The 21037-nt window shown below is 41.9% G+C and overlaps 2 protein-coding genes across 7 annotated transcripts; both read right to left on the bottom strand.

Moving 5' to 3' along the window:
* Positions 1-743: 743 nt before the first annotated feature.
* LOC129810554 (HAUS augmin-like complex subunit 5) lies at positions 744-8749 on the bottom strand. Of its 3 annotated transcripts, none has more exons than XM_055861163.1 (20): positions 8573-8749; positions 8386-8489; positions 8123-8185; positions 7942-7974; positions 7749-7773; positions 7486-7618; positions 7200-7359; positions 6993-7083; positions 6811-6902; positions 6669-6723; positions 6435-6562; positions 5811-5889; positions 5568-5716; positions 5205-5367; positions 2334-2414; positions 2094-2239; positions 1855-1951; positions 1597-1735; positions 1279-1411; positions 744-1164 (listed from the first exon to the last, which is right to left on the bottom strand). In XM_055861163.1, the coding sequence occupies exons 2-20, from the start codon at positions 8481-8483 to the stop codon at positions 1062-1064; spliced, it is 1968 nt and encodes a 655-aa protein (XP_055717138.1). In that variant the 5' UTR covers positions 8484-8489; positions 8573-8749; the 3' UTR covers positions 744-1061. The 3 variants fall into 3 exon arrangements, with proteins under 3 accessions (XP_055717138.1, XP_055717136.1, XP_055717137.1); XM_055861161.1 differs by having other exon boundaries at positions 8386-8484; XM_055861162.1 differs by having other exon boundaries at positions 8386-8749.
* A 7790-nt stretch (positions 8750-16539) lies between these two features.
* On the bottom strand, positions 16540-20929 carry LOC129810549 (fizzy-related protein homolog). Of its 4 annotated transcripts, none has more exons than XM_055861152.1 (13): positions 20648-20929; positions 20298-20426; positions 19558-19621; positions 19329-19459; positions 19169-19248; positions 18888-19071; positions 18714-18779; positions 18492-18594; positions 18209-18393; positions 17840-18073; positions 17642-17746; positions 17464-17556; positions 16540-17325 (listed from the first exon to the last, which is right to left on the bottom strand). In XM_055861152.1, the coding sequence occupies exons 1-13, from the start codon at positions 20714-20716 to the stop codon at positions 17284-17286; spliced, it is 1485 nt and encodes a 494-aa protein (XP_055717127.1). In that variant the 5' UTR covers positions 20717-20929; the 3' UTR covers positions 16540-17283. The 4 variants fall into 4 exon arrangements, with proteins under 4 accessions (XP_055717127.1, XP_055717128.1, XP_055717129.1 ...); XM_055861153.1 differs by having other exon boundaries at positions 19329-19456; XM_055861154.1 differs by lacking the exon at positions 20298-20426.
* Positions 20930-21037: the final 108 nt, after the last annotated feature.

Genomic DNA, 21037 nt, shown 5'->3' with positions numbered 1-21037 from the left:
GAAAATGCTGTTATCGAGATAATTTCCTTAGTGGGTAACTTCAGAGGTCAGTATGTGGGAGAAGCCGCACTCAGCGATGATAGACTAGTAATTACCAGTTGGAAGGGCCGTTCATGTGGCCTTTTCCCAGTTGAATGAGGTAAATACCACCTTCCCACTTGTTTATGAACGCAGCATAACTTGAGTCGGGGCTCGGGATTGTTCTGCATCATCGTTCAATATAACAGTAGTCCTTTTTCAATTTTCACACCTTCATACGCAGACTAGAGGACAAATTTGTACATAAGTGTCCACGTTCCACGTATAATTGGCATTTTTTAGGAATGCCTCCACTTGCAAAGATCGAGATATGACCGGTGTGAGCACTGTCATTTGACTGCCCGCTTCTCAACGGGGAAGGAAAGTACAGGGCGTGCCATAAAATTGGTCAAACAATGCAAATCACACAGAAAGCCATCCCATATGTCAAGAAAAAGTCCTGAATATTGCTAGTTGCCTAATAAACACAGGATATTAGTATTATTCATACAACTACAGCTCACAGACATTGCAAAACCACACCATGAACAAAGTGGTCCTATATGGAACACTCATTTATTTCAACAATCTATTCCTCTACCAACCAAAAAAGTATTTTTCTGTATTGTCAATAATATGGTCATATGGATAACAACTAATGGTCACATAGGATTACATTTGTGATTGAGATTAACCATCAAGCACATTAAAAAACAGAGATAAGGTGCAGGCAAAGTTAATTTAATGGCATAAAGACAATTGAAATTTACATGTGATATAGATTGAATGGCATCATGTTTAGCAAAAAAAGATGTGATAAACAAACAATATTGTAAATTAATGCCAGTGGGAATAAAATTGTAGTTTTAGTACTACAAAGAACAGTAATGTTCTCTAAAATTCACCTTGGTGCATACCCTCAAACAGAAATTAGTCCTAAGGATGTCCCCAGAACTTCGGGAGGTTGTGTCATGGTCCCCTGGACATCCTGTTTGCTGGGTATCTATGCACTTCAGTCTTGTCTTTATTTTCTAGGGAGCTCATCAAGAAGCCTTAACTGCAAATTTCCACCTCTGTAGCCACTGCTGAAAAGTCAGTCCCCCCTTGCGTATGTCAGGCAGAGCAAACTGAGCAGGCTGATCCCACCTGCACAGAAATAACACAAGAAAAAGGTGAATTGTCAATAGTAGCTGGTGAATAATATGGAGGTTCAATATGAGTAAGAGTTATATGGGAGAAAGTGTAAATGGTAGCACTTACCAATGGGAAATGGCAATCTTGACCTGATACCCATAAGAAAGGCCCTGTGAGCAGCGCTGGGTAAGCTCCCGAACCTTGGGCAATAAAGACTTAAGCAGCTCCTTGTCTTCCTCCAGGACACGTAGCAGGAGGGCTAAGGAGGAATACATAAAAGGGAGATGAAAGCGAGACGAAAAGATCAAACATGTACGATCGCATAATCTGCCTTTGGTTAACTAGGTAAAGATGAGTGATACAGTTTGATTGGCATCTGATTGGATGGCATCGAGGTCTCCCATTTGTTAGTTTGCATCTTTGAACTCTATAAAAGATCTGTACCTTGTTGGTCAGGTGCAGGAAGCAGCGCCCCCTGCTTCTCTACATGTGTTAAAGAGGAGGAGTGCAATTGCAGCAAACGACGCAGAAATCGAAGCTCCAGATGCTGGGATAGAGCTTGGGTGTACAGTTCCTCAGGGGCCTGGCAGAGAATCATAAAACAGGCAAAAAACAGACAATACATAAATAAACAAGAGGATAAGAGCAAGAAGCAAACCACTAGGTGCATAAATGGTCATGGAATAATCAGCCGGGACTCACTCGATACATTGGGAAAGCCAGGCTTTGACACAGATTGTGGAAGGGCAAGGAATGCAAGCGATGGATAGACAACCACGCTGCTGGAATTCTCTGCTTGCTGAAATATATATAGCAGTTTACAAAACTTAACCATCTGAAACATGTCCATTTGAGCATTTTTTCTCATCCAGACCAAATAGTGATTAGAAGGATAATAACACCTCTCACCCATCAAACACAAACAAATATGAAGCGCTTACCCTTCAATGATCCTGCGGTCAAGTGTCAATAGTGACACGTTTCCAAACTGTCTGGCCTCCTGGGACACAGAGTTGCGAAGCCTATTGGCTGCTGAAAGAACTTTAGCAAACTGGGGAACCAGCTTTCCCTGGACAAACTGTCCAATCTTAGGTCAGACAGGAGAGAAGAAAAGGTCAAGTTACATGGCCACTGTTTACACAATATGCATTACAGTACACAGCACCATAGAGTGGGCCTACCTCCTTGTGCACACGAGTCAGTTCAGTCTTAGCTGTTGAGTTCCCCTTGATCAGACCGCCTATCTGTTCCTGCCTGACATCCTATAAAGAAAAAAGTGTGTCACATCTCATTTTTTACCTTTATTTTAACAGGTAGGCCATTTAAGAACAAGTCCTCATTTACAACTGCGACCTGGCCAAGATAAAGGAAAGCAGTGCGACAAAAACAACAGTTACACATGGGATAGACAAACGTACAGTCAATAACACAATAGAAAACTCTATAAACAGTGTGTGCAAATGTAGTAAGAGGAGGGAGGTAAGGCAATAAATAGGCCAGTGGCGAGATAATTACAATTTAGCATTAACACTGGCGTGATAGATGTGCAAGTAGAGATACTGGAGTGCAAAAGAGAAAAAAAATAACAATATGGGGATGAGGTAGTTGGTTGAGCTATTTACAGATGGGCTGTGTACAGGTGCAGTGATTGGTAAGCTGCTCTGACAGCTGATGCTTATAGTTAGTGAGGGAGAAAAGTCTCCAGCTTCAGTGACTTTTGCAATTCGTTCTAGTCACTGGCAGCAGAGAACTGGAAGGAAAGGTGGCCAAAGGACGAATTGGCTTTGGGGATGACCAGTGAAATATACCTGCTGGAACGCGTGCTACGGATGGGTGTTGCTATGGTGACCAGTGAGCTGAGATAAGGCGGGGCTTTACCTAGCAAAGGCTTATAGATGACCTGGAGCCAGTGGGTCTGGCGACGGATATGTAGTGAGGGCCAGCCAACGAGAGCGTACAGGTCGCAGTGGTGGGTAGTATGTGGAGCTTTAGTGACAAAACGGATGGCACTGTGATAGACTGCATCCAATTTGCTGAGTAGAGTGTTGGAAGCTATTTTGTAAATGACATCGCCGAAGTCAAGGATCGGTAGGATAGTCAGTTTTACGAGGGTATGTTTAGCAGCACGAGTGAAGGAGGCTTTGTTGCGAAATAGGAAGCCGATTCATGATTTAATTTTGGATTGGAGATGCTTAATGTGAGTTTGTAAGGAGAGTTTACAGTCTAACCAGAGACCTAGGTATTTGTAGCTGTCCACATATTCTAGGTCAGAACCGTCCAGAGTAGTGATGCTAGTCGGGCGGGCAGCGGTCGGTTGAAGAGCATGCACTTAGATTTACTTGCATTTAAAATCAGTTGGACACCACAGAAGGAGTGTTATACGGTTAGCTCGTTTGAAGGTTTGTTAGCACAGTGTCCAAAGAAGGGCCAGATATATACACAATGGTGTCGTCTGCGTAGAGGTGGATCAAAGAGTCACCAGCAGCAAGAGCGACATCATTGATATATACAGAGAAGAGAGTCAACCCGAGAATTTTATCCTGTGGCACCCCCATAGAGACTGCCAGAGGTCCGGACAACATTCCCTCCGATTTGACACACTGAACTCTATCTGAGAAGTAGTTAGTGAACCAGGCGAGGCAGTCATTTGAGAAACCAAGGCTATTGAGTCTGCCTATAAGAATTCTGTGATTGACAGAGTCAAAAGCCTTGGCCAGGTCGATGAAGACGGCTGCACAGTATTGTCTCTTATCGATGGCGGTTATGATGTCGTTTAGGACCTTGAGCGTGGCTGAGGTACACCCATGACCAGCTCGGAAACCAGATTGCATAGTGGAGAAGTAGGGTGGGGTTCGAAATGGTCAGTGATCTGTTTGTTAACTTGGCTTTCGAAGACATTAGAAAGGCAGGGCAGGATGGATACAGGTCTGTTGCAGTCTGGGTCTACAGTGTCTCCCCCTTTGAAGAGGGGGATGACTGCGGCAGCTTTCCAATCTTTCGGGATCTCAGACGATACGAAAGAGAGGTTGAACAGGTTAGTAATAGGGGTTGCAACAATTGTGGCAAATTATTTTAGAAAGAGAGGGCCCAGATTGTCTAGCCCAGCTGATTTGAAGGGGTCCAGATTTTGCAGCTCTTTCAGAACATCAGCTATCTGGATTTGGGTGAAGGAGAAGCAGGGGGGGGCTTGGGCAGGTTGCTGCAGGTGGTGCAGAGCTGTTGGCTGGGTTAGGGGTAGCCAGGTGGAAAGCATGGCCGGCTGTATAAAAATGCTTATTGAAATTCTCGATTATCGTAGATTTATCGGTGGTGACATTGTTTCCTAGCCTCAGTGCAGTGGGCAGCTGGGAGGAGGTGCTCTTATTCTCCATGGACTTTAGTGTCCCAAAACTTTTTGGAATTAGTGCTACAGGATTCAACTTTCTGTTTGAAAGAGTTAGCCTTTGCTTTCCTAACTGACTGTGTATATTGGTTCCTGACTTCCTTAAAAAGTTGCATATCGCGGGGGCTATTCGATGCTAATGCAGTACGCCAAAGGATGTTTTTGTGCTGGTCAAGGGCAGTCAAGTAAGGAGTGAACCAGGGGCTATATCTGTTCTTAGTTCTACATTTTTTGAATGGGGCATGCTTATTTAAGATGGTGAGGAAAGCACTTTTAAAGAACAACCAGGCATCCTCTACTGACGGGATGAGGTTGACATCCTCCCAGGATACCCGGGCCAGGTCGATTAGAAAGGCCTGCCCGCTGAAGTATTTTAGGGAGGGTTTGACAGTGATGAGGGGTGGTTGTTTGAACTCAGACCCGTTACGGACGCAGGCAATGAGGCAGTGATCGCTGAGATCCTGGTTGAAGACAGCAGAGGTGTATTTTGAGGGCAAGTTGGTCACGATGATAGCTATGTGGGTGCCCATGTTTACCGATTTAGAGTTGTACCTGGTAGGTTCCTTGATCACTTGTGTGAGATTGAGGTAAATTGGTGGCAAGTGATGAAATGCTGTGGTGTGTGTGGACGACACAAAAGTACACTGTTTTAATGATGGCAGGTTCTCACCCCAAGCTGTCTGAAGTCCATGATGTTTTGCCATTGGCTCCGTAGGTTGCGGAGGTCCTCCTGTCGGTCCCTGGCATGCTGCTCCATTTGAACACACTGGTCCCGCAAACCATTTCTCACTGCTGCCTGAATCACACACTGCATCTCCAGCTTAAACACTGACCTGGGCAGGACGGAAACATGGGAGAAAATAGGTTTTAAACTGGGAAAGAGTAAAGAGTATCACAAACAATAGATACAGACAACAAACCAGAGTATTCTGATGAATTGACATGACTAGTTTAGAGGCTGAGCATGTTCATTGATGACATGTAAATGTAATGTAAATGATGTGGAAGAAGCCAATCTATAGTGCAGATTTACTGTGACAGGGCTTCGGTTTGAGATTCCCCGCCAATCAGCTCTAACTGTGCCTCTTTCTTTCGGGTATGAAGCTGGGTCTGGAGCTGTTGAATTTGTGACCGTGTCTGAGCCAGTTCCATCAGACTCTGTTCCACCTCCTCCCAGGCTGACTGCAAAAAGATCCCACACATATTACTGTTCCAGCCTATGCAGTGTCTTGGCCCCATGTCGGTATTTTAGTGTAAACGGAAACGTGTAAAGCACCTGTAAAAGACTCTTAACGGTTGGTAGATTTTCCTCTTCTTTTGAGATGTCCAGCAGGTGATTACTCTCGTAGCGAAACCTAAAATAAAACAGATACATTTGCCCCCTATAATTCAAATCCATGCAGATATTTTTGTCCAGCTAACTTTCTTATCAATTTAACCATTTATCGGCCTCCTGAGTGGCACAGCGGTCTAAGGCACTGCTTTGCAGTGCTATAGGCGTCACTACAGACCCGGGTTCGATCCCGGGCTGTATCACAACCGGCCATGATTGGGAGTCCCATAGGGTGGTGCACAATTGGCCCAGCGTCTTCCAGGTCAGGGGAGGGTTTGGCCAGGGGGGCTTTACTTGGATCATCGCGCTCTAACGACTCCTAGTGGCGGGCCGGGTGCCTGCAGGCTGACATAGTTCAACGGTGTTTCCTCCGGCACATTAGTGCGGCTGGCTTCTGGGTTAAGCGGGTGGGTGTTAAGAAGCGCAGTTTGGCGGGTCATGTTTCAGAGGACGCATGACTCGACCTTCGCCTACCGAGTTGCAACGATGAGACAAGATCGAAATTGTGGAGAAAAGGGGTCAAAATAAAACAAAAAAGTTACATCTATATTTTCCCCAACCATTTACCGTAATGCAGCAACATCACGAGCCACATCCAAAGAGGCAAGCATCTCCTCCAATGTAATTTCCTGTCCCAAGGCCAGGTACTGCAAGGCTGACAGCACTTGGGTCGGAGGATAGCATTGCAACAAGTCCTGATGAGATTTAAAAATATATATATAATAATATGATTCTCACTCAAATGAAGAATATATGAAACAGACCATGATGTAACTAACTAGGTGCAAACAATGCAACTACCTCCACAGCACTTAACCAATGCTGAAATACTGCAGTTCTCTGTTCACGTGTCAGGCTGAAGAGAGAGAGAACAATGATTTATCAATAGAAGTATCCCATGGATGACTCCGGTTCCTGTATAAAACCATCTGATGATTCTTACTGTGTGGCAGTGGAAGATGTCATGTTCAGTTCACTCTCTTGCAAAGACTGGAAGAACTGGAGTCTTTCATCACACAACTCTCTGACGTTACGCTAAGGGGAAAAATAAACAAGACCAGTAAAATGAAAAACCATCACTTCGAAGACTATCATATAAGTAATAAAATATAGTAAAGCACTTACCAGAACCTTAGGCTCTGCTCCTGATGGGTTGAGATGGTCCCCACTGCTATTGGAGGTTTCATTTCCAAACACCACCTTCACCTCTGCCCTCCTACAAAACACACCAAAAGGAAAGAATGGATTTAGGGTTGGCTTGAGGCGTCAAATGCATGTGGAAGTGTGGTAAGAAATGGTAAGGGTAAACGGCAGAGGCTCTAGCAAGCACACCTAGACAGCTGCTCCAGAACCTGGGAGTGCCCACTGATCTTGCAGATATCCTCTGAAAGAGAGTGGCGCTCCTTCATGCAGCGCTGCTTAAAAGCCTGTAAAAGCAGCTCCCTGCATTGGTTCTCCTCCACCATCTCCCAGCTCCGGTTAATGGACTGCTCTACTCAATACAAAGGGATTACAGAGTACAACACGTCAAGGCGAAAGAGGACATCCACATATACAGACCTAGCACATTTTAGTATGTGGTATGTAGAAAAAATTATATATTTGGTAAAATGCTCACCCTCAGTAACCAGCTGTGCTTCAGTCCCCTTGATTTGAGAGTCCAGGTGGTTTAGTTCTACTCTCAGCTCATCTATCTGCTCCTGAAGCTCAAACCGCTTAGCAGCATCACTCTGCCCCACTACCTGTTTCAACTGCAAATGTGTACATACAATCATGTAAAAGAATGAGCACACAGAAAATATAACACTAACATATTGCTACAATATCACATTTAAGACTATCAAACTATCTAGACATTTGTTTAGAGAAATATGGTTGTACCTCCTTATCGTGCAGAACTTTGTACCTGAGAGATCACAATGTCAAGGCTTGTACAACTGTACATACAAGAAAACATGCGTCATATTAATGTCAGAGAAATTAGGCAGTTATCCTATCAAGAGTTGGTGTCATCTCAAAGACAATGAAATTATCACATTTGTAAATAACTCAAGACACCAAAAATAAAGGATACCATTGGATATTTCCACGCATAACCCTTACATTCCTGCAAAGAGAAAGGAATAGACGAAGATATTGGAAGAACAAACGTAAAAGGACAAAACGACAATAGTTGACCTAGCTACTACAAATAATTGATAGAAACACTAGGAAGTATAAGAAATAAGGTTGTAAAAACCTGTCTGCATACCCACCTCTGATTGAAAATATGTTGTGTGACATATCTCCATATAGAGGCACCTGGGCCAACACATAACCTGAATCAAAACAAACATCAATATACTAAACGTTACTTGGGTTAACTCAATGTTGGGACAAATTCGTTTAAATTAGTCTGCAACTGCCGATATGAAAGACTGTAGTTAGAATTGCTACCAAGACAAAAAGGAATAGCTCAACAAGGCCAAAGAAAGGTGCATGTACGTTAAATTGGACATTTATGAATGACGTTACGCACGTTTTAAAGTAGTTGTCATTTGGGAGACATTGGGTTGGTAGATTAAATTCTTCAATCGCCCACCGCTTTAGTTCCCGCAGCAGGGTCCTGTCTCCCATCCTTCTCTAGACAAAATAAGCGAGGCGTTAGCTAGCTAGCTAGCTATCCAGCTCAATAATGCTCACCAAAATCGAATACTAGCAAGTACATTTTAGCTTGACAGGTGGCTGTAATAGTACGATGGTGAAGTAGATTTGTTTCCAAGTGGTTGACTGTCAAAAAGACGTCAAGAAAAGTTAGCTGTCCGATTTTGCTCAGTTGGGCGCTTGTTATTTTCCCCCGCCCGTTCAACTTCCCGCTCTGCAGCATATCCGGTGACGTTTGCTTACGTTCTGAACCAGGACAAATAGTACGTCTAACGTTCTACAACATTACGCCCATTCTGTTGCAAAACATTTTTTAAAGGGAAGCAAACTGAACGAAACGGGACGAGATCTACCTGGATTTGTCTATTCAGAATTATCGTTTTGCTCTGTTTGATTCTTAAACGGTTTCCGTAATGAACACGAAAATGTTACACAAAATGGGAAACTTACATTTGAGAAATTTAGCAGACGCTTTTATCCAGAAAGACTTAAAGTTAGTGCATTAATTATAAAATAGCTAGGCGGGACAACCACATCAGAGTAAGTACATTTTCCCCTCAATAAGGTAGTCCGAGCGACACAGCAGCTTTCATCCACTTCACCATTCCGTATAAATATATACAAATTTTTTCAGTCATATGGCAAATAATAATAAAGACCTAATAGGTAGGACCGGTCCTGGACGTTCTGCCGCCCTAGGCGAGTTAAAAATCTGCCCCCCGCTAGGTTTGGGCTTGGGACAATTTTTTTCTTAGCTAAATCGGAGAAGTGGAACATAATAGCAGCCCAATTAATAGGTTTAACACATTTTTAACACATCTGGTTAGTAGGCTATATTATCAGTTCAATGTCAATAACATAGCCTAATATTTTAAATCGGATTACATTGATAAAATAATGAATGCCCTGGATGTTCTGCCGCCCTAGCCGAGACAAAAATAATTACATCTTAGACATTCTTATGAATCTAAGCATGGCACTTTCAGAAGTACCTTTCCACCCAGACAGGCTCTACTGACGCAGAAAACTGTAAGCTTCAACTGCTGGGTACTCATCCGTTGTATAACCCAGCAACAGAAGTGCTTCCCTAAAAACTGCCTGGGATTAAACAAACATCTTCTCATTTCGGAAAGAAAAAAGCTCAGTTTATATAGGGACAGAATAGCATGGTATTTTTTATTATCTCCTCGAATATTATAGGCTGGAGTTTAGCTTCAGATTGTCATAGAGAGGAATCAATATATCCCCATATGCATCGGAGTCACGTCTTTCACAGTCATTTAAGATCTTGTTTCTACCATAAGGCATCACATAGTTAAGCATTGTTATAGAACACTTTATGTCATCTGGATACGATTTATGTATTTATTTCAAAATATAAAGCAAACAATAGATTCCTTTTTGCCCTTTTATTTAACAAAGGGTATGTGATACCCTCACTCAATTCGAGCCCTGGTTTTAGTCAAACACACCAAGCCCTTCCCAGACACAGGTATTTAATCAGTGCATGCGACAGTGTTGGAGTATTTGGCTATAACGACATCAATGGGTAGGATAATTGTGTCTGTCGAACAGGTAGGTTTACTACTTATTTTTTGGAAGATGAAGAAATAAACTCCAATTATATTTAACCCCTGCATCGGAGAGTTACAATGTTGATATCATTATGCAACCTGCTACCTATAGTAGGAAAACAAGTTTCTCATTAATAATATCCCACATGTTAAAAAAAATCTATCAATCAAATGTATTTATAAAGTTCTTTTTACATCAGCCGATGTCACAAAGTGCTGTACAGAAACCCAGCCTAAAACCCCAAACAGCAAGCAATGCAGATGTAGAAGCACAGTGGCTAGGAAAAACTCCCTGAAAGGCCAGAACCTAGGAAGAAACCTAGAGAGGAACCAGGCTCTGAGCCAGTCCTCTTCTGGGTAGAGATTATAACAGAACATGGTCAAGATGTTCAAACGTTCATAGATGACAAGCGGGTCAGATAATAATGATCACAGTGGTTGTTTTGGGTGCAACAGGAAAGCACCTCAGGAGAAAATGTCAGTTGGCTTTTCATAGCGATCAATCAGAGTTAGAGACAGCAGGTGCGGTAGAGAGAGAGTCCAAAACAGCAGGTCCGGGACAAGGTAGCACGTCCAGTGAACAGGTCAAGGTTCCATAGCCACAGGCAGAACAGTTGAAACTGGAGCAGCAGCATGACCAGGTGGACTGGGGACAGCAAGGAGTCATCAGGCCAGGTAGTCCTGAGGCATGGTCCTAGAGCTCAGGTTCTCCGAAAGTAGAGAGAGAGAATAAGAGAAAAGAGAGAGAGAGAATTAGAGGGAGCATACTTAAATTCACACAGGACACCGGAAGAGACAGGAGAAATACTCCAGATATAACAGACTGGCCCTAGCCCCCCGACACAAACTATTGCAGCATAAATACTGGAGGCTGAGACAGGAGTGGACGGGAGACACTGTGGCCCTGTCCGACGATACCCTCGGACAGGGCCAAACAGGTAGGATATAACCCCACCCACTTTGCCAAAGCACAGCCCCCACACCACTAGAGGGATATCTTCAACCACCAACCTACTACCCTGAGACAGGGCCGAGTATAGCCCACAAAGATCTCCCCCACGGCACGACCACGAGGGGGGCGCCAACCCGGACCAGATCACGTCAGTGACTCAACCCCATCAAGTGACGCATGAAAGAGCACCAGTAAGCCAGTGACTCAGCCTCCGTAATAGGGTTAGAGGCAGAGAATCCCAGTGGAGAGAGGGAAACCGGCCAGGCAGAGACAGCAAGGGCGGTTCGACGCTCCAGTGCCTTTCCGTTCACCTTCACACCCCTGGGCCAGACTACACTCAATCATAGAACCTGCTGAAGATATGAGTCTTCAATAAAGACTTAAAGGTCGAGACAGAGTCTGCGTCTCTCACATGGATAGGCAGACCATTCCATAAAAATTGAGCTCTATAGGAGAAAGCTCTGCCTCCAGCTGTTTGCTTAGAAATTCTAGGGACAATAAGGAGCCCTGGGTCTTGTGACCATAGCATATCTTGTAGGTATGTATGGCAGGACCAAATCGGAAAGATAGGTAGGAGCAAGCCCATGTAATGCTTTGTAGGTTAGCAGTAAAACCTTGAAATCAGCCCTAGCCTTAACAGGAAGCCAGTGTAGAGAATCTAGCACTGGAGTAATATGATCCATTTTTTGGGTTCTAGTCAAGATTCTAGAAGCCGTGTTTAGCACTAACAGAAGTTTATTTAGTGCTTTATCTGGGTAGCCGAAAAGTAGAGCATTGCAGTAGTCTAATCTAGAACTGACAAAAACATGGATTAATTTTTCTGCATCATTTTTCGACAGAAAGTTTCTGATGTTACAAAGATGAAAAAAAGCTGTCCTTGAAATATTCTGATATGTTCGTCAAAAGAGACATCAGGGTACAGAGTAACGCCGAGGTCCTTCACAGTTTTATTTGAAATGACTGTACAACCATTAAGATTAATTGTCAGTTCCAACAGATCTCTTTGTTTCTTTGGACCTAGAACTAGCATATCTAGTAGTTTTGCTTGGAATAGACAAGCCTTGGTCTCTCCCCATTCGCCATCCTCCTATTGTAGTGGGCCACAGAAAACTTTCATTGTCCCTCGTCTCTTGGGAAATTCCCCTCCTTATCCTGATGTGGCCCAGCCTGCACTAACATATCCCTTAAAGATCCATTCCTATATTTTGGCCACTCACCGGGATCTTTTATATTTTTGTCTGGGAGTTCGGATATAGCAGCAGCACCACCACTGTCATCTGGGACGGGGAGCGACGAATCTGAATCTGGGTCCAAGATAGTAGGGTCTTCACCGGCATTGTTTGGAGGTGTGGCTAGGCCTGGTGCGACCACCTGTTCTTGTCCAGCCAGAGAGCTTTAATCTTTGGTGGAAGTGCATGGCTCGGACTCCTCCGGTTTGCCCTCTTCGCTGCTAGGATCAGCGAACTAGGGTTCGTCGTTCTCGGCGAATGAATGGCCTGTCCTCGTAGGCTTGTCATTCTCCACACCAGCTGATGGACATTGCTGCACGCTGGACAATTTCACCAGCGAATTTTTCTTTGGTTTGAGATTGTGCCTCTTTTCTCATTGTTTTAAAAAACATATTCGCGTCCTGATAGTTTTTGTCTCTTAGACATGGTAGCAAATTGTTTCAAATCTCTATAGATTACTTTTAGCTAAAATAATATCCACTAGTAGTAGCTAGCTAACGTTAACAAGCTAGGTTAGGCTACTGCCTTAATCACTAATCGTTTTCGACACACACAAACATAATACAAATACAATCATTTAATTGTCAGATTCATTTTTATTAATGTTTCACAATTGGATAATCCCATATAAACACACACATCACCATAGCTACCAAGGATAGTGGGAGTGAACTTCGAGAAGCGGGAATGGGGTGGGAGCGGGAACTGCAGCAAGGCATTTTTTTGTTGATTTGAACTTGCTTTTTAAAAAATGTATGCACACAACAAATACAAAACAATAGAAATATACAAACAAGAGTACTTGTTTGATATTACATATCAAGATTCATTTTCAATTTGTTAAATACTTTTATGGTGCCTATTGCTTTTTTGTTTTTACATTTACTGATCATTTCAAAATAATATTTAAATTCTATCTTAAATAATGTGAAGATGGGTTTGTTCTCTGCCCACTTCATTTTATGGACAAAGAATCTTCCATGAAAGATAAACAAATTAACAATGAAAGTTAAATCAGGGTCCATATCATTTGGATCAAAATAAAACATATTCAAATTAACATCAAATTAACATTAATAGTCGTTTCTTTTAAAATAAAATCTTCTAACTCACTCCAAAATCTTCTGACATAAGAACAGTCCCAAAATAAATGGTCAAGAGTTTCTGGGTCACAACCACAAAATACACATTTGTTATCCATATCTATTTTAAATCTGTGTATAATAAAGGTCTTTACAGGGTAGATTCTATGAATGAGTTTGTATGATACTTCTTTCACCTTATTAGATATACAATACTTACCAGATAAGAACAAAACTTTGTTCCAGTTCACTTGTCCTAGGGCTGCATTCCAGTACATTTTAGCAGAGGGAATAGTAACATATTGACATATTTTCCTTATATACATGTAATTACATTTATAGTTTAAAATGTCAATTCCTTCTAATTGTATTGAGGCTACAAAATCCTCAACAGTTGCACTTGGAGTATTGTTATATTCTCCTTAAAGAAGAATAGCACCTTTAGGGACAGCTCTAACAACAATTTGATACTCCCCAGTAGTGAATGTAACATTGTGTGTTCTAATAAATTCTGGATAATCATATAATTGTCAATCATTATTCAATAATTGTTTAACCCAAATAATGTTGTCAAACCAGTTCTGGAAAAATAAAGACTTGTTTTTGTATTTATGTCTTTATTATCTCAGATTGTATACCTATGTGGGGAAAAATTGTGTTTGTACATGAGGTTCCAAGTTAGAAGTACTTGTGGATGAAAGTTTGCAAGCTTAATAGGGATTTTACCCACATCAAAGTTGCATTTGAGTAAGAGTTCTAGATCAACAATCTGTTTGAATATTAAATTAGGGATAATATTCCAGATGCAATCCTTATTTCTTAAATAGTTTTGTATCCATTTAATCTTAAATATTATATTAGAGGTTTTAAAATCCAGAGCATTCAACCCTCCCTCACTTTGGGTGCTATATATTACCGCTTTTCTTAAATAATGAGGTTTATTCCTCCATATGAAGTTAAATCATGTAGTATCAACCATTTTAGTTTACTGACAGAGGAACATCCAAGGCAAGGGAGGTATAAACTAATCGGGACAGACCTTCAGATTTTGATAAAAGTACACGTCCAGATAAAGAAAGATGTCTTAATAACCAGGAGTTAAATCTCTTTCCAATTTTCTCTACAATAGGAGAGAAATTTAAGTTGGCCCTTTCTTTCTGATCTTTGCTAACTTTAATACCAAGATATGTGATCACATCTTTTACAGGTATATTACATACTGTGTTTAAGTCACATCTTTTCAACACAAATAATTCACATGTCCTAATATTCAGAGATAAACCTGATACATGTGAGAAGACATTAATACACTCAATAGCTTTTTTGACTTCATTATGATCTTTAAAAAAAAGGTGGTGTCATCAGCCAATTGTGATTTTTTTTCTCTTTGTCTTGTATCTGAATACCCCTAAAACTATCCTTATTTATATGATGTGCCATAACTTGTCTGACCAATAAAAATAAGAAAATAAGAAATTGGGCATCCTTGTTTAATTCCAAGTCTAATGTCGAATCTTTGTGAAGTTCCATGTGATAATTTAACAGAGCTGTTACTAATATTGTAAAGTGTCTTAATTACACTTTGAAAATATTGATCAAAACCAAAAAATCTAAGAATCTCAAAAATAAAATAATGTTCAACTGTATCAAATGCCTTGTAAAAGTCTACAAATAAAATAAAGCCGTCTTCCATAATGTGCTCATTGTAGTCTATCAAGTCCAAAACTAGTCGAACTGCAGCAAGGCTATGAGCTGGTAGCGCCGGAGGGCGGCAGCCAAATTGTCAAAATGCCGCCCCAAATTGAAGTGCGCCATAGGCTGGGGCCTAATCTTGCCTAATGGGGGGCCGGCCCTGCTAATAGGCCAAAACCAGATGGTTGTTTAGATTGGCTCATGACGACAGATGCACATTTAAAAAGTATACTGAAAAAAATATAAACACATGTGTTGGGCCCATGTTTCATGAGCTGAAATAAAACATCCCAGAATGCATGAAAGCTTATTTATCTAATATTTTTGTGCAAAAATGTGTTTACATCCCTGTTGGTGAGTGTTTCTCCTTTGCCAAGATAATCCATTCACCTGACAGGTGTGGCATATCAAGAAGCTGATTAAACAGCATGATCATTACACAGGTGCACCTTGTGCTGGGGACAATAAAAGGCCACTCTAAAATGTGCAGTTTTGTCACACAACACAATGCCACAGATGTCTCAAGTTTTGAAGGAGTGTGCAATTGAAATGCAGAAATGTCCACCAGAGCTATTGGGAGAGAATTCAATGTTAATTTCTCTACCATAAGCATTGTTTTAAAGAATTTGGCAGTACATCCAACCGGCCTCCCAACCGCAGACCACGTGTAACCACACCAGCCCAGAACTTCCACATCCGACTTCTTCATCTGCAGGATGGTCTGGAGGAGCCACCCGGGCATTTGATGAAACGGTGAGTTTGCACAACCAAAGAATTTCTGCACAAACTGTCAGAAACCGCCTCAAGGAAGCTCATCTGCATGCTCGTCATCCTCATCAGGGTCTTGACCTGACTGCAGATCGACATCGTAACCGACCTCAGTGGGCAAATGCTCACCTTCAAAGTGTGCTCTTTACAGATAAAGCCTGGTTTCAAATGTACTGGGCTGCTGGTGTGTATGCCGTCGTGTGGACGAGAGGTTTGCTGATGTAAACGTTGTTTACAGACTACCCCATGGTAGCAGTGGGGTTATGCTATGGGCAGGCATAAGCTGTACATTTTTGCCCCAGTCTATGTAACATACAACAAACACAAGTGCATTTTCTTAATGTCAATTTGAATGTACAGAGATACCGTGACATGATCCTGAGGCCCATTGCTGTGCCATTCATTCTCCGCCATCACCTCATGTTTGATCATGATAATGCATGGCCCCATGTCGCAAGGATCTGTACACAATTCCTAGAAGCTGAAAATGTCCCAGTTCTTCCATGGCCTGCATACTCACCAGAAATGTCCCCCATTTAGCATGTTTGGGCTGCTCTGGATCGCCCTGTATGACAGCGTGTTCCAGTTCCCGCCAATATCCAGAATCTTCGCACAGCCATTGAAGAGTGGGACAACATTCCAAAGACCACAATCAACAGCCTGATCAACTCTTAAGCGAAGGAGATGTGTCTCACTGCATGAGGAAAATGGTGGTTACACCAGATACTTGACTGGTTTTCTGATCCACAGCACTTTTTTTTAAGGTGTCTGTGACCAAGAGATGCAATTCTTTATTCCCAGTCATGTGAAATCCATACATTAGGGTCTAATTGATTTATTTAGCTAATTTCCTTTATATGAACTATATCTCAGTAAAGTCTAAGAAAACACAAGACATTTTTTGCAATACTCTTGTTCTTGAGTTCCAGCAATTTAACATCACATTTTACTCAGTTTTGTTTACTCCACCCTACTATATTCAATGTAGTGCTTTGACACATTTAGTGGCTATTTTTTTAATTCCAAAAGTTAATTGTTTTTCTTAAAACAAGTGCCATGGATTGCCATGATTGTCCCATTATATTATACAATTTGCCCCAGTCTATATAACATTCAAATATAGAATTTCAAATGGCAAAAAAAAATTAAATTGTAGATCCATTTCTCTACATTGTACTTTAAGGCTCCTTTAACACATACTTTCAACATAGACATGGAATACAAAAATCAACATAGAAAAAGCATAACTGTATATTGAAGTGTACATGAATAGAAAAAAATCTAATAAAAACATTGAGGACAAATTATTTTCTATCTGAAAATGATCCAGTTTCACTTGTTTCTGGGCAAAGTAAAACAGTTCTTTCCTCCTCCATGACAAGATGTCATGTCCATGTTAAGTCATTCTTTTGCATTGTGTTGATGAATGTTGTGATGAATTCAAGGCACTCCATCAAGTCTATTCCTGCGTTGCCGTTATCTTATCCTGGTAAAGAGGTTTAAAACTGACACTGATTCCTGAATAAAAAGAGGAAGAAGTTAATTTAAAATCGCAGGACAACAAGAAAGTAAAACAGACAAGTACTGTAATTTTAAGAGCAGATTTGAGTAGTGTGTACTGTACACAAATGTGAAAAACCAACTCCGTTTTAGCACCTTTGTTGACCGTGTTTTACTAAAGAGATTCCAGAAGCGTAGCGTTTCATCACCAGCCCCTGTGACGATGGCCTCACCATCAGGAGACATTGCCTTCATAGTGCAGGGGATAGACAATATCAGAACATTAGGAAAAGCTAGGAGGTTAGGAACATCAAAACAAGACAATGTTACTTACCAGGTAGAGCACCCTGTACGAGTGTCCAGTAAGCTTGGCTACTTGACTGAGTGCAGGATATTTCCACACCAGGATCTGATTCTGAGAGTAACCATGTGTGCTGACCTATAGAAAAGGGAGAGTGCCACCAAACCATCAAAGTGCCATCAAGGTTTAAATAACGTTAGGATCACCATCACAACACTGAGTGGTATGTACCAGTTCATTGGCATGTTTCGACCATGCCAGGTTGCAGACCTGCGAGCCTGTGTCCATGCACTGCAGTGGCTGTGCGGTGAGTGTGTTCCAGAAGCGAATGCAGCGGTCAGCCGTTCCTCCCCCAGATGCCAACAGCCCGTGCTGGTGGGGGGACCAGGCGATGGCTTTGACTGCAGCTAGGTGATCCGTGTACTGCTGCACTGGTGCCGTACTAGAGTGGTTCCACACAAGCAGCTGAGAGAAATGCAGGCCATAACCAGAACAGACATACATGGTTGGTGAGGTTGTTATGTTGTAAACTTGGCTAATCTATGTTAAAAGCCATATCTGAGGGATGTGGACACAGAGTCATGATATATGCTATTATACCTTATTGTCGTTGCCCCCAGAGGCAAGCAGCTGGTGGTCTGTACTCCACTTCAGACCACACACTTCCTGCCGGTGACCCTGCAACTGACGGTCAGACTGGAGAGGTGGTGTGCGAATGTCCCTCTGCAGGATCATACGGTCTCGACTACCTGATGACAACTGGTCTGCGTTCCATGCCAGTGCACCTGTGGAAGATCAGACATGGGAATGGTGAGGGAGAGACCGATGAAATGAACAACTAGTATGCTACATCTATAACAGGGAATTTCCACTGAGTGCTCACCAACTCTAGCAGTGTGACCCTCTAGCGTAAAGAGCTTTTTGCCAGCTGCTGCATCCCAGATCTGTACGTAGCCTTTGTGAGTCCCCACCGCCACATGATTGCCCTGAATCAGAAACGCACAGCATTGGAGTCAGCCAACCACACACACAAAAAACACCTAGAGCAAGTAAAAAGTGTTATGGTGGGATTTACAAACGGCAGATTATATGGAGTTGAACTCACTCTCTCTGACCAGCCCACGGATGTAACAGAATTTCCCTCCACTGATAAGTCACACAGACGAGTTACCTGGAAAGACAAATCAATGCTCTCTGAGGGTTTGTATAGAAACGAACACCATGTGTAATGAGAGGCTAATTAAATCATATGCACATGTATTAGTCACACAAGCAGTACCTGGCTGGTGCAGGCACTCCAGAGATAGACGCATGTGCCTAAGCCAACACTCAGCACATTTAAAGCAGACCAGTCCACAAGGTTGAGGTAGAAGTCATCCTGTAGTTCTGGAGCATCCAAGACCTTGAATGGGATCTTTGAGATTTTACGAGTCTGCTTCCTGGGTGACCGTAGCAACTTCTGACTGCACAGAAAGAAAACAAACCAAATGAAAAAACATTGATTTGAAGTTAACAGTAACCACCCTGCATCTTTACAGAGACACCAACTTATGAATTTACCTTTTGCTACTGACAGGTGACAATGAGTAGGGAGAGATGCCATTGTCCTCATCTGTTGTGCTCCTAGCACTGAGTGAGTACTGCACATAAAGGAAAAGATTTGGGTCAGACCTTGCTCCAGAATAACTTCATGTAGCTTGGAAACAAATGAGATTCTTACACTGAAGAGACTCCTCTTTTCCGGCGTGGATGGCTGCAACCGTCTGTCCTCTGTCTGGGGGTCCTGAACTTTGTCAATGCCTGCTCCGAGCAGCTCATTTTTCAGCAAAGCAGAGTAGGCCAGCCCATCTGCTAATACAGAACCAGAGTTACATTAACTACTATAATGTAAGAAGTTCTTAAATGTTAGTAATTTCATCTGATGTGGCATTGATTGTCATGTAACTTACCCTTGCTGCTATCAGATGTCACATCCTTTGTTTTTCTATTCGGGCTTGGTGATTTCTCATTCTCCTAAAAACACAGATCACATACACATTTCACCATGAGCTGACTAAATGTGTCAATAAAAGAAGCTATAGTGAAGTAAAGTATTATAATTGTGTTATGGGATTTTTATGAATAATGACTAAAATATGTATACATTTGACTTAGAATTATAACTAAACAGAATACTACTATGCTACTGTTTGGATGTATGAATCTTATTATAATCATAATGCTGAATATAATGTGTGAAATTGGAATGAAGAATTGGAACAAGGAATGTCTGTCCCTTGTTAGAAAGAATGGAGTTATCATCAGACAGGCTGGAATGATGTGTTCCTTACAGGACATTCTGTCTCTACCCAGGGAGGAGAGAGACATTGGGCTGGTTGTAGGTGGCAGACAATGTGAGGAGGCTGTGAACTATATTGCCATTGTATCCGAGAGGAGGAAGGACATTTTAAAACCTATGACATCATTATTATTATATAACCTGATGTAAATTGTACTATGATCAGTACTCTCAAGAATAAATGCTATTGATTGATTTTGAGACTGGTTTCTGTCCATTTTATGCAAATAAGTATCTTACAAATTCTTATGAATGGTCAGAGTGTTTTAATTGAATTGGTTGATAAACATATAGGAATTAAATTCCTTTAACAAATTGATAGGGTATTAAAGAGGTTTAAGTGACATATACATTGATTCTGTGGAAGTTGATGTTCCAGTTGGCCCCTGCACGGGATGGGATGAACCTGTCACCATGCTTGCTGGGAGAGGACATTGGGGAGTTGTTGGGCGTCAGGTTTCGCATCACCTCGGGCACCTTCTGTACAATGACAATATGTAAAATAATCACTAATGATGAATCATGACAGGTAAATGAGGAACCAACAAGTGCCAGTGCCCTTTTAAAATAACATCGTTCTAATAGTATGGTCATCACTGCACCACTTTGGTTAGGTGAGACACACCTTCCTTTTAATAACACTTCAGAAATGTTCCCAGTAATAAAATAAAAGCGAGAGTGGCATGATAATGAATACTCACAATGGGGCTGGTGTTTTCGTTCTGAATGTTGATCTGCCGAAGCAGGCGACGCTGATACTCTTGGTCCATAGTAGTGGTAGTGCCTCGCTGGCTGGATCTTGATTGGAAAGCCACAGTTAAAAGAGCAGTCTACTGCTGGCACTGATCCTCTGCACTTTGCATGCCAGGTATTCTTTTTACCAAGTTAACAGAAACAACACAACCAAAGAAACGAGGGTTCAGTCTACGTCGATGACATTTCACTAAACCACAGATAGCTAGCTAACTTCACTAAGGTCCGGAAGAATAGACAGGGAGCCCTCTCATCTGCTTGGTAACGTTAGCAAGCTAAGCTAACTCTGATAAACTACCAAATACCACACACACTGCCTTGGACACGGAAGTAAATAT

The sequence above is a fragment of the Salvelinus fontinalis genome, chromosome 14, assembly GCF_029448725.1.
Source record: "Salvelinus fontinalis isolate EN_2023a chromosome 14, ASM2944872v1, whole genome shotgun sequence".
NCBI classification, from domain to species: Eukaryota; Metazoa; Chordata; class Actinopteri; order Salmoniformes; family Salmonidae; genus Salvelinus; species Salvelinus fontinalis.
The sequence above is the reverse complement of the archived record's forward strand: the minus strand, read 5'-3'. Positions and strand labels throughout refer to the sequence as shown.